This window comes from Aythya marila (assembly GCF_965140915.1).
Source record: "Aythya marila genome assembly, chromosome: 1".
Classification (NCBI taxonomy): Eukaryota; Metazoa; Chordata; class Aves; order Anseriformes; family Anatidae; genus Aythya; species Aythya marila.
Window position 1 is genome coordinate 127,424,379 of NC_139042.1, and position 13,861 is coordinate 127,438,239.

Consider the following 13,861-nt stretch of genomic DNA (forward strand, 5'->3'; position numbering starts at 1 on the left):
AAAGAGAAACAGCCACTTCAAGCCAATTCTCCCCAAATGCTGAGCTACCCTGATATACACCCAGCGATCATGCAGCTAAGGAAGTGACTGCACAGTTTTCATTGCTCTCTGATGAGGTCCATGACTGTTTTTACACCTTCTTCTCTAAATAAGGAAGCTGCCTGCGAGGCCTCTGACTGCCCAACCAATTTGATTCCTTTGCTTTGCGCAGCCAATGAAACCTCACTCCTGCCTCTGGTCTTGGATGACAGCACTCATCAAACCCCAGCCAGCCTGGGAGGACGGCAGGTTAGTGTTACAGCCATGGCAAGCTTACCTCTGGCAAGCTGTTGATGTCAGAGTGATGATGTGGGGAGGGACAGCCTCTGCACTATAAAGATGGGTCAATCAAATACAACCGAGGCTGCCCACCAGAGAGCAGGACCTCCAAAACATGGTCCCCACCAGTTTGAGTCCTGTTGGCCTGTCTCTGCTTCCAACTCAACTGCTCTCAGGCTTTAGTTTCATGTCAGCAATCTCTATTTGCTTTCCAAAAATAAGCTTCTGCCACCATGCTGAAGGGAGAAAAACAAGAAGGGCGGTATTTTTAGGGCCATTAATTCTGACCACGTGCCCAGGAGGTGAACCGGATGACCACTGCACAAAGACTTCTCATCACTATGTTCTCCAAAGCCAGCATTCATCGGACGTTGTCTGCTTTCATTCTCCTGTTTTTTTTAGCTGGGATTGCTTCAACATATCCAGTTGTAAGCAGAACTAATGGCACATTGCTGGAAAGAGGATGGCAATCTCTGTTGTCCAGGTCCATTGCTGGGATGTCAGGGGAGAAGTCAGATGTGAACTGGGAGAGTGACTATTTGCTAGGAATCAAGAGGCAGCGGAGGCTTTATTGCAACGTGGGCATCGGGTTTCACCTTCAAATCCTCCCAGACGGAAGGATAAGCGGAGTTCACAATGAAAACCAATACAGTGAGTTGCATCCAGAAATGAAATAGATGTCACTTAATTGCTGTGAACTCTAGTAATTACCCTTCATAGAATGCAAATGTTATTACTTGTTATTGTTAATCTGTGCTACATCTGTTGCCTTTTAAAAGTCTCTGGGATCAATAAACATTAGAAACCTACAGGCTGAAACATGTCACAAATGCTTAGACAAATTTAGATACAATTTATTTTTACTTTGCTTTACCGCACAGATGAGAAAAGACAAAACAGGTTGAAAACTTTCTCTCTGCTGCATTTGCTCACTCCTCACCTTCTCATTTACCTTTTGAATCTGGGAGGTTGTCACCAAGCTCACAGAGCCAAAGAATGATTTTGGAATCCTACATTTGGGACACTCAGTACTGGAAGGGGCTTGCTGTTCCTGGTGTAGTTGCTCTTATGGCTGTTGTTCTTTAACTATAAGATTAAAGGAAAAGCTTTAGTCCTTTGGACTTGATTTTTTTCATAGAAGACAGTAACAGTAATGTAAAAATAAGTTGCATATTAAAAAGTCTAAGAGAATTTGACAGATGCAAGAGCAAAAGGATTCTATATGATGTGAATATGATTCTGGAAGAATTATTATAAGATCCTTTGGCATATAGAAAAAACATCATTTTCTCTGTGTACTTTTATTATGCCCAACTAGGGACATAGTTCTAATAAAAATTAAGGTATGTTCATTAAGGTTTTAAAGTAGTCATATCTGATTTGCCTTTGATTAGCTACAACTTCTGTGATAATGTTTCTATTAACTTCTTATTTTTTAGGTCTCTTTGAAATATCCACTGTAGAGAGAGGTGTTGTTAGCCTGTTTGGTGTGAAAAGTGCTCTCTTCATTGCAATGAACAACAAGGGGAAGCTGTATGGAACAGTGAGTACAAGTGCAAATAATTTTAATAATTAAAATAAATTAAATAATTCAAGACTTAAAAAAAAACTTAAAAGGTCCTGAGTTTTGCTGTTTTGTTTTTTTGTTTGTTTTATTTTTTCGTCTTGAAAATCTCTACTTTCAAGCAGAGAAAACAGACTTTCAATTACAGGGAATGTACCCGGCCTGAAGTCATCAGCGTTATTCAGTGCAACAAGTGTTGTGTCTGTTGGTGGACTGTTATTTTAAAGCTTTCCAATAACACTGTACAGAAAGCACCCCAGGAAAATTAATGCATTTTGCAAATAGTACAGATTAATTAGATACCTTCTTCTAAGGGCTCAGCACTGCAAACGTTGTAGTAAGAGTGAATCCTACTGATGCCAACACTTCATTACACTTAAAATGAAAGGGTGTGCTTTGGAAAAACTGCTAGAACCTAAAGTGTGTGTATGTGATCATGTGCATACATAAGCATGTAAGAGAGAGAGAATTAGAGCTATATCAGTGCTAGCTGCTGTTAGTAAAATCATGACAACATGCCTCTCCCTACTAAAAACAAACACAGCATGGAGAATAAATAGGAAGTCTACCCTACAATGCCCACATATGTGACTGGGGCTATTTTAAGGATCGGTTTTGTGGGATCAATCCCAAAGAACGAAGAAACAGTAATAGCTAGTAATAATGGTATGCAAGTCATACTGAAACATCATCACAATCATCTTCCTCCAGAAAGTGCTAGCTATGCTTTTTAAATGCAATTTAATCTCTGAGACCTGAGCAAGGCGTCCTCAGTCTCAACACGGAGTAGAAAAGGCACCTGTCAGGAAGCTCATTTGAAAGAGTCTGACTCTGGGCAATAAGCAAACCAGCTCATCTCACAATAATGAATTGTACTGACAGAACTCACCTTTTTTTTTTTTTTTTTTTTTAAACAAAGCATTTCACTGCTTAATAAAATACCAAATGTTGTGAAGGACTGGTAGCCATTACTAATCTGGCTGTTTCCTGCTCACACAGATAATAGTAATGGGGCATCTTAAGGTTCCACTCTTGGAATATTAGTTCACTCATGTCTGATTTCAAGTACCTAGAATTGCCAGAAGCCCAAATGTTTTGCTCAGCCTGGATTTCTTTCTAAAGAAATTTCTTTCTAAAGAAATCCAGGGCTCCTTTTGATTATTTTTTACAGTGTCTATTCAATCTTGCTTATTTTCAAAGACATTTTAATATGCTGAAATAGACGTGCATTCTCCCTTGCACAATGCAATGCTCTGAGTTAAACTCTTATAAACTTTGAATTGTTTTATTACAAAGATGCTCCAGTAGAATTGCACTGGTGGTGTCTCATATGCCAGACATTTGATGTCAGAGAATTATTCAGCTTTCTTTTTTGATTTCCGTGGTGCTCTGCATTTGTATCCTGCTTATCCTGTCACCTTCTCTCCCAGATAACTCTATTTCCTTGGACTGAAGTGACACCATATGAAGATAACCAAAACTGTTTTCCTGGCTTAGAAGCTGGAACATCATATCTCACTAACAGATAAATATAACATGAGTAATGATGTAACAAAATATAGCATCACTAATGATGTAACAAAAAAGAAGGTTTGGTGCTAATCAAAGGTTTTATTCAAATGCCTTATTCAAATAACCTGTTCTCCCTGAACACTGCTGTTTGTGAGAGAACTGAATGTTTTGACAGGCAGCATATAATTATTTCATGAATGACAGGACCTCTTGCAGAGGGGAGGTATGAAATAAAGCTACATCAATTGGGCAAAAGGGCATGATGATGACAAATTATTGCTTACAAAGAAAATGGTGACATCCATGATTTATGATGAATTAACTTGATCTGTCACAGGAAGTCCACAGTTCATTATCTGGACAGGTGGTATCTAAGTTCATCTGACACCAAATTAGCACTGCAGAGGGAGATTTATTGTTGGATGCAGACACTACGGCACCACCTGTTGCACACTATAACATGCTCTTCTTCAGTAAAAATGCTAGTAATAAAAGTGACTTGGGTCTTCCTGAAATACTTATTGCAAGTGCTTTGCTCTCTCTCCCCTCCACCCCCCCGGCCCTTCCTATTCTATAGGCTGTTTTCCAAGACGAATGCAAATTCAAAGAAACCTTGCTGCCCAATAACTACAATGCATATGAATCAAATGCTTACCACGGGGCTTACATAGCACTCAGCAAACACGGGAGAGTGAAGAGAGGAAATAAAGTTTCTCCAGCTATGACAGTGACCCACTTTTTACCAAGAATATGAACATGAACAAAGCAGAAGACTTAATCCCAGGAAAAACTCTTTCATTTTGCACATGGGAATAATCTCCCAGGTAAAGTATTTATACTGTTCATTGAAAAAAGTAATCTATATGTGTATATTTGGATAAAATTATTTGTACTAGGTTCATCATATAGCATATGCAATATTATGCTGCTTCTCTTCTACTCTGTACAAATTTTACATGGCTGTGTGCCTCCTTTGGTGCTGAACAGAGAAAAATGCAAGTTGAAGTGCAAAGATAAAAAATATTAGGAAGATGTAGAATGGCTGTGATAAATATCTAATCAACCATTTATTATTTACTAGTTAATATTAATTACCTCAGATAAAAACCCTACATGGTGAGCTGTTTACATATCATGGGCCAAATCATCAGATGACTTTGCTTCACCAGAACTTTGAGCAGTTTACTCCATCTGAATATCTGTCTGCACCTCTCCTCCTACACATGCACACTTGTGTCTTGTCTTGTGAAGTCCTCAGACTATTTTGACCATGATGGTGCCCATTCCGCAACTGTTTCCACACAAGCAAATTGCCTACCCCCAGAGTCCCTCTTTCTCTGAAGGGATTCTGCAGGTCCTCTTCACATGGGTTTTTTGGCAAAATTAAGACCTACAATCAATTTCCCTCAGGAAGGGCCATGGGGTGTATCAGAGATGGGTCCCAAATACAAAATGCATTGTGAGATTAGGATGTTGAATGCCACCCACGTGGCATTTTGTGAGCTACTTAAGTTTAGACCTACCTCTAATATAGAAATGTATATCTTTAATATAAATATATAGAAAGACATGGTATGTGTGTTTGTGCATCTAAGTAGTTACATACTTTTAATGCATCAGTCATCCCAGTCTCTAGATGCCCAGGTGCTCTGATATGCATACACACATACAATTATAAATATTTAACAGCAACGTATTCAGTTTTAGCTGAAGCATATTTACCTCTAAGAACTGAAACTGGTCTGTCGGATGCATTATTTAATTATATAATATAAGATGTATGGAATTCATGAAAGCTTCCATCTAATGGTTATTGTAGAAAATGTCTCTGTTTTGAATTCAATTCTATTTACTGCTTTAAGTATATTTGGTTCTTTTCTATGACACCTCACTGAGGTACCATGTACAGAGGAAGAAGGAATTTATGTAAGCACACCTTCCCGGGTTGGTGCAGAGGAATTTTAACTATAATTAGAATTTCTGTCAATTGCAAAGCATCACATTCAAAGACATCATGGCAAGCTATATGAAATATTCTCCAGATCTCTCCTAGAAACCATACAAATGGTGCATAACCTTGCCTTACTATTTTGACAATCTTTTTTCCATATCACAATTCTCTGTGCCTTTGAAAGAGTATTTTAAGAGGTCCAAAGTCAATAGTCACTATAAATGTCAGTTACCAGAAGCCTTGGGATTCCTGCATTGATGGCGTGCTCCTAAATTTGAAACTAGATTCAATGCAATGTCAGAGCATGAGCATTTTCAGCATAGATGGACTGTGCTGCTGCAGAAGTGAACATCTGAGTGCAAGATAATCTCCCATGTGCAGCCAAAATGTGACTATGTCCAGCCTTGACATGCCATTCTATTTGCAGGGGGTGTCTATTCATAATGAATTTGAGCCTTCTGACATGTAAGAAAAACACTGTTCAGGGCCAGATCCTCAGATGGAGTAAAGCAGCCAAACTGGACTATCAGTTTATAGCTGCAGAAGATTTGGCCCAAAGAGTGTGCCTACAAGGGTGCATCTGCAGCCATACTTTCTGACTTATTGTCAAGACAATTGTTTTCTGGACATAATACAGTTTTCCACTACTTTTGTGTAATTTATACTTGAATTTATTTTTCTTAAATGTAAGTGGTGATCACAATGTAAAGGAAGAGTAAAAAGAATGGAACATTGCTTACATTACACTAAGGGGACATTTTGGATATGGCAAAGGATAGGAGTTACTCTTAATTTTCTGGTCTTGCAGTATGTAGAAAGAAGCCAAGTTGGCACCCGTTGTTCATCTACAACGTGTGCAGCAGTTTACTTTGGGAAAAAAATGCATTTTAAGAGAAAAAGTAGGATGTTTTGAGTGGGGAGATTGCCCCAAAGCAAAGTTCGGTTGATATCAGACAGTTACATTGACATAGAGTCCCTAATAGTGCTGATAGGCAGACCACAGCTGTGTTGAAATACATTAGCTGACAATCTGTATTCTTGTGTTATATTCCTAATTGTCTTTTGAAATGAAATTTGAAGAAGGGTGGAAGAGTGCATGGACATAGAAGAAATCATAGTTTGAATGCTGACACGTTTGTTTCTGATTACAGCTTACACCAGTGTCATTAGGTTAGGATGAAGTCTGTTCCCTCTTAAACCAACATAGATTAAATTAATTTGTTGTTGGCGGTACTGATAAGTAATGGGATAACTGGTATAAAAAGATGAGAATCAGACTCACTTACTCCATTTTACGCATACTGGTCAACAACAAGAAAACCATAGACCAGGTCACAAGAAGTCTGTTTCGATGCAGCAAGCTGAGCTGAACTTGTTCTTAAGAACTGCAGACCCCCATGGATGCAGTTTTGGTCGGCATTTGGAAATTCCCACCATTCACTCTGCTGAGTTACTCTTTACACCACTGCTTTGTCCATATTACATATCAATGCCAGCCAGATCAACACTGAAGTCAACACTGAAAACATAAAAATTTCTGCAGTGCCAGGAGCCATGATTAATACAAAAATGAACAATGACATTGTCAGGTGTGGTAACTGTCAGGAAGCCCCTCCAGCACAACTAGTGCAGTACCGCAGCATTGTGCAGTTTTAGGTTGGTTGAATGCAACTTTGACAGAGGTTCTTCTTCAGTGAATGCTTGTCTACTTTCACTAGAGGAGTTAAGGTGTGTGCTGACACATTGCTGTGCATGTGCAAGCAGTCTAGGGGCAGGCCACAATAGTAGAATTCACTGTGGTAGAATTCAAGAAGTTACACAGACTCGAAAAAAGCCGGACCCTGTTCTTCCTCTTGCTCGATTAGCTAAATTCCACCTCCTTCCTCTGTTGTCATTTTCATGGAAGAAGGAGGGCTTAGAAAGACCACCACTCACTTTAGACACTTCAGGATAAGTTTATTGAGCTGGTACAGAAGAAAAAAAATCATAAGCTGAATTTGCATCATATGGAAGTTATAGAGAGAATATGGGCATGATCTGGCAAACTCTCAAGCAAGGCCATCTTGAAAAGAACAGTTCCATGGATATGTGACTATGTAAAGACAAACGCATGAAAGTAAAACAATTTCCCAAGTCAGAGCTAAGAAACCAATTTTTGACATTTTTTTTTGGTGGTCCCTTTCAAAGCATATGTCATCTCATTCTGCATTAGCACAAAGCCATGAAATGAGCTGCAAACTTTGAAAGTATTGCTATGAATTCACCGCATGGGCCTTTGTGGCTTAGATTTTGCAAATGATATTCTCCCAATGACCTGAAACCTATTTTTGAAGTTTCTTCCTCCATAGGCAAAGTCCATGATAATTTAAGACTTAATCCACCTCTGTTAGAAAATAGCCTTTACTGCCACTGCATCATGTTCTTAAATAATCCATTTTTCCATAAACAGGCAGAAATATGGACATTCATACACAGTGGAAAAGCAGAGTAATTTATGTATACCTCACTACCTATTGCAATTCCAAAATTTTATTTGCACAGTAAAATGGTGCCAAAGTTCTCAGATTATTTTTTGTCACAAAAATATACCTCATATTCTGACTCAATATGGACTCATAATTGAGACTGTAAATTTGCAAAAGAACACAAAACTTTTTCAATCAATTGTTTGTGAAATTGCTTCTATTTTTATATGTATGTGCTGTGCACAATAGTTTAATGTATTCATAAAATAAAGTTTTATACATTTTTGGAAGTGTTTTGACTCCAAATCCCTCTTATCATTTGTGGGTTTTGTTGTTGTTGTCACTTTTATTTATTTGCTTTGTTTTGTTTTTCTGTTTGTGTGTGTGTGTTTCTTTTTTTCCCCCTTGCTTCAGAGCTGCCATATTCAAACAGAGAAACAAAACACACAGTTTTAATTCACCTCTAGAGCCAGAGAACATATCTGTATACTTAAAATTGTGTTAAAATTTTGTATTCCTCAGACTTCTTCCCTGGAAAGGCATAAGAAAATAATTCTTGTTGAGAAGTTTCACAGAAGAGAAGGAAAATAAAACTCTAATCTGTCTAAAGATGAGCTATCATATTCACCTGTCTAAATTCCTATGCTTTTTTTCCTAGGGAGGGTCTAGTGTTACTCTCTTGTTGTTAAAGCTCTTCAGTATATCCTTTACTTCATTAAATAAAAAAGAATTTTTATTTATTTATTTATTTATTTATTTTTACTTCTTGCTTGGAACTAACTTGGGAGGGCAACTTCCTGTAGCCACCTCTGAAGGTTTTTGCCTCAGTATCCCTCAAAACTGGGGGCATGTTTCAGTGATTTGGTAAATTTCAATTATTTGCTAAGATTACTCTCCCTCCCTACCTTCCCATGTTGTCATTTAATCAGCTTTTCAGTTGGTTAAATGACTGCATACATTTCCCAATCTGGGAACTGGCACTAAGATATTAGAAATCAATAGCTGTGAATCTGCTGCCTACTTTTTAGTTCAAATGCACTGTTTAGTCCTCAACCTGCATGGTATAGAATCATAGGATCACAGAATGGTTTGGGTTGGAAGGACCTTAAAGATCATCTAGTTCCAACCCCACTGCTATGGGCAAGGACACCTCCCACTAGACCAGGTTGCTCAAAGCCCCATCCGGCCTGGCCTTGAACACCTCCAGGGATGGGACATACACAACCTCTCTGGGCAACCTGTTTCAGTGCCTCACCACTCTCTGAGTGAAAAATTTCCTCTGAACATCAAATATAAATCTTCCCTCTTTTAGTTTAAAACCACTCTCCCTTGTCCTGTCAATGTTCAATCAAAAAATTTTGCTCTCCACCTTCTTTATAAGCCCTCTTTGAGTACCGAAATGCTGCAATGTGGTCATCCTGGAGCCTTCTCTTCTCCAGGCAGAACAGCTCCAGCTCTCTCAACCTTTCTTCACAGCAGAGGTGCCCCAGCTTTCTGACCATCTTTGTGTCCCTCCTCTGGACCCATTCTAGCAGCTCTACATCCTTCTTGTGCTGGGACCCCCTGGATGCAGCACTCCCAAGTTGGGCCTCACAAGTGCAGAGCAGAGGATGACAATCACCTCCTTTGACTTGCTGACCACTCCTCTCTTGATGCAACCCAGGATACAGTTGGCTTTCTGGGCTGCAAGTGCACACTGCTGGCTCATGTTGAGCTTTTTGTCCACCAGAACCACCAAGTCCTTCTCTGCAGGGCTGCCCACAATGAGATCTTCTCCCAGTTTGTACTCTTGTTGGGATTGCCCCAATCCATGTGCAGCACCTTGCACTTGTTGAATGTTCACGTGGTCCCACTTCTCAAGCTTGTCCAGGTCCCTTTGGATGGCATCCCTTCCTTCTGTTGTATCAACTACACCGCTCAGCTTGGTGTTGTCTACAAACTTGCTGAGGGTGCGCTCAATCCCTTCATCTGTGTCACTGATGAAGATATTAAACAGTACTGGTCCCAGGACAGACCCCTGACGGAATACTGCTCATCACCAAATTCCACCTGGACATAGAGCCATTGACAACCACTCTCTGGGTATAGCCTTCAACCAATTCCTTATCCACTGAATGGTCCCCCCATCAAATCCATCTCTCTTCAATTTAGAGATGAGGATGTTATGTGGGACCATGTCAAAGGCCTTACAGAAGTCCATGTAGATGACATCAGTTGGTCTTCCCTTGTTATCTGAGGCAGTCACTCCATCACAGAAGACCACTGAAGGTATCACACAGTGGCCAAGTCTTCAAGGTTCAGCACCAACACTCTCACTAAATGGTATTCCTGCATTTGTATTTTGGCTGCATAAACTCCCCTGCAATAGATCCCTTTGCATACAAATAGTCATAAATTTCTTGCATATTGTTGCTTAGTGCATGTGCTGAATTTCACCTGTGGGAGGACTACATTTCACAGGTGGATTAAGCAACACTTCTGTCTGCTACAGTAGTGCCTTGTTAACAGCTCTGAATGCCAGTTGCTGTAGGCAGAATTTGGAACAGAAAAATCTACAAAGCTGACATGAAGTGACTGAAAACAAAAGGACAAACCAACCTAGCCCCAGCAAAACAAAAACTTCAATGACCTGGTAAGGAGTTCACCTGCAGAGGCTAGGAAAGAGCTACATACGGCCAGCTCATGAGACAGCACCTCATAAATAGGCTAGTTTCCACTCCTGTATCACAGTTTACCTTTTGAAATGTGAAGCTGGTTAGAAACACCTAGATGAGTGGCTTGGTGCCCTGGGAGGCAGAGATGGGTTTGGTGGTCCCATATCCTTGTGTGCTGTCAGCTCAGGTGCCAAAAAATCCACAGGGAATTTTTTTGCAGAAAAAAAAGCTGCTTTTTACTCCACTTACATAATTTTCTTCCTTCTCCAGATAATTTGAAATGTCTTTGTGTATCTGTTCCTATGGGTACACCTATGACACTGAATGTTTGTCAGGGAAGAAGACGTTTTAACAGAGAAGGACAAATGTAATTTAAACAGAAAAATTAATCAAATGGCTTATAAAGGGTGCCTCTCTGAGCTTCTTGCGCTAATCCTGGCCCACCAGCCTCTTCTTCCCTCCAATTCTTTTTCTTTGACCTCTCACTGAAAATATGACTGCTTATCTGAAATGTCTTTTTCTGCAGGCAGAACAGTTTCCCAGTGTCTTTTCTCTCTCCCTTTCTGTCAAGTCACACTGCCTTCAGTGTCCCCTGGCCTGAAGCCACTGGTAGAGGCCCATAATCTGTTCATTTATTTGGACTTTGTCTTCTCTGATGTCCCACCCTCTATATGAGGCAACAGGTGCTGTTTTCATTAGCTTCATGACCCTGTGTTGTCAGTAGTTCCTGACTGACAGAAGTTCAAACTGAGCAGCACAGGTGAGAACAGAGAGCACTGCACCTTCCTGAAGCCAGCAAAATTTGCTCAACCATGGTAGCGATATCTAAAAGTAAACAGATAGATGTAAATATATATGAAAGAGCAGGAAATATTTCCTACTCTATGAAAGTTAAGGTTTATATAGGTGTTGCCCTGGAAACATCCTGGTCATTGAATCAGAGATATTTAAACTGGAAGGAACTGCTAGAGGACTCCACTCAACCTCTAGCTCAAAGCAAGACCAACTTCAAAGCTAGAGGAGGGTTCATCAGGAAGAGTCCCCTCCATCCACCACCTCCAACAGCCTGTGTGATAGCCTCATTATTCATTAGCCTCTGGATAGCACATCTACAGGGTTCAATCATAGAGAAATGTCTCAAAGGGGTCATCAGTGCTGCTCACGCTTTGCTGGAAGCCACACTCAGGGCTAGCAGCATCTCCCTATCAGTTCTTGCCACAAGCCACATCTGGCCTGTGCATCAAGAACTGTTTCTAGTTTCCTAGTGGAACTCATTCTTACCAACACACTTTGCTGCAGAAATCGTCTGAAGGCTTCAGTCCCCTGAAGATAAAAAAATTCAGGGATGCAAAGTTACCTCAGTTGTAGGTACACAAGATTTAGAGGAGGACACAGGTACATCAACTGCCTGGCTTCAGCACACCTCCAAATCACTTTCAGCGAAAATAGCAGCAGCAGTGCTGTTGTAATATATGTGTGTCATGTAACACCTATGGAGACAGGCAGAAAGTCTGACCTCCTGAGGCTGATTACTGCATTTTTTTTATTGGCGGTTATTATTATTGCCCTCTGGTGGCTATTCTGTTATTTAGCAGTGAGATGTCAAAGACTAGACATACATGTAGGTTCTGGACACAAGCCTGGACACAAGCCTGGACACAAGGAGAAAAGGAAGCTAAGACCTCCTGGACTGGCCTTCAGCGTATCAACATCAGTTGCACCCATGTACAGGAAAGTCAAAATTTTAACTGGGATGCAACTAAACACGGTATTTGGGATTCAGGTATCTTATTGATTAATGACTTTTCATAACACAAGACATGTAAATTTGTCATGAAAACTACTTTTCCTCATTTTTTTCTAACATGATGATTTACCAAGGTTTTTGCAAATGTGAAACCTGATCTTACACATCAAAAGCAATGCCAGAAGGTACAGTTTAAAAGACAAAATGACAAGGTTGATTGTACACCCCTGCTGTCCCAGAAGACACCTGTGACAGGAAATACCGTTTAGCAGCATGGAGAACCTTCAGGACAAAAGCACAATAATATATCATCGTTTCCCAAATTATATTGAAAGCAGAAATTTGAAAGCATATTAAGAAAACATTTCCTTACATTATCTCACTGAGCACATTATTTTACATAGTGCTGTGGGGCCATAAGTGTTCACAGTTGATACAATGTCCATCTGCTACCAGAGATACTCTTTGCATCACGAGGAACCCCAGGGAAGATGTTGGTGCTCTGACTGCCAGGGGGCAGTGTGCCACCTGCAGAAACGACAACTTGAGGAGAAAAAAACAAACAAACAAACAAACAAAAAACAAAAAACAAAAAAAAAAAAAAAAAAACGGAGGGGTCACTCACACACTTAGAAACAATTATTTTGAAGTATGCTGTTAAGAAATATACCAAGCAGAGATTTAGCTTGCCAGTAAAATATCTAATATCATTGACAAGTTAGCCACTTCTCTACCAACTACTGAGCCAGCCCAGTTTTTTTTTTCCTAGAATAGTGGCAGGTACTGTAGTTTCACACTATAGAGTCCAGTAGAGTTTCATACTATAGTTTCATACTGTAGAGTTTCACAAAAATGTGTAACCAGATCTTTTGCTCAAGGAATAAAAATAGACTTTTAATTTAAACTTTCCAATAAGATATTTACTTTCCTTAGAACACATGAGTGGAAAGATGATACCTGAAAACATTTTCAAAAATTTACAGGTATTTCTTTTTCAGATTAAGAAAGTTAATGGCAGAAAAAAAAAGAAAAAAGAAAAAAAAAAAAAGTTCATTTAATAGTTTTATATTTTTCTCTGTTGTCCAAAAATAAAAATATCCCACCAAGTTTAAACCATAGATACGTGAGATATTTTAGTGCTTACACTTTTTGTTTTGTTTTGGCTGTTCCTGTTTTAAAAGTGAATCCAATAGGAAGTGAAAGGCTATTGCAACTTCCTCAGAGAGGTTGTGGAATTTCTCCCCTTGGAGATTTTCAAAAGCTACCAGGACATGGTCCTGTGCACCCTGCTCTAGCTGACTACTTGAGCAGGAGTTGGCCCAGCTGAACTTCAGGGGTCCCTGCCAACCTCAGCCATTGTGTGATTCTGTGAGTCTGTGACAGTCTGAGAGGAAAGGGCCAGGATGAACTCTCTTACCTGAGCTTATCTATGCTGCTATAATCAAGGTAGGAAGCAGGTTCAGGCTTGCCTGGTGTACTTAATCTAAGCCTACAGTACAGCCTCTGTGAGTTTCTGCACAGGATCCCAGCACTCATCCTAGGAGCAGGATAAGAGGTTGGAATGCAATCTTGAAATCCCATGGGACCTGCCTAGTTGCTTCCTGGTCCTCTTTTCCTTCTCACTTAATCTTGGTGCAAGTCGGGAGACTC

General features: G+C 39.9%; 1 protein-coding gene across 1 annotated transcript; it reads left to right on the forward strand.

The window, feature by feature from the left end:
* Positions 1 to 484: 484 nt before the first annotated feature.
* On the forward strand, positions 485 to 4,148 carry FGF6 (fibroblast growth factor 6; the record flags this gene model as incomplete). The annotated part of the gene is made up of 3 exons (XM_082752073.1): positions 485 to 969; positions 1,758 to 1,861; positions 3,972 to 4,148. Exons 1-3 carry the CDS (start codon positions 630 to 632, stop codon positions 4,146 to 4,148), a joined length of 621 nt encoding a protein of 206 aa, XP_082608199.1. The 5' UTR covers positions 485 to 629.
* Between the last annotated feature and the right edge of the window lie 9,713 nt (positions 4,149 to 13,861).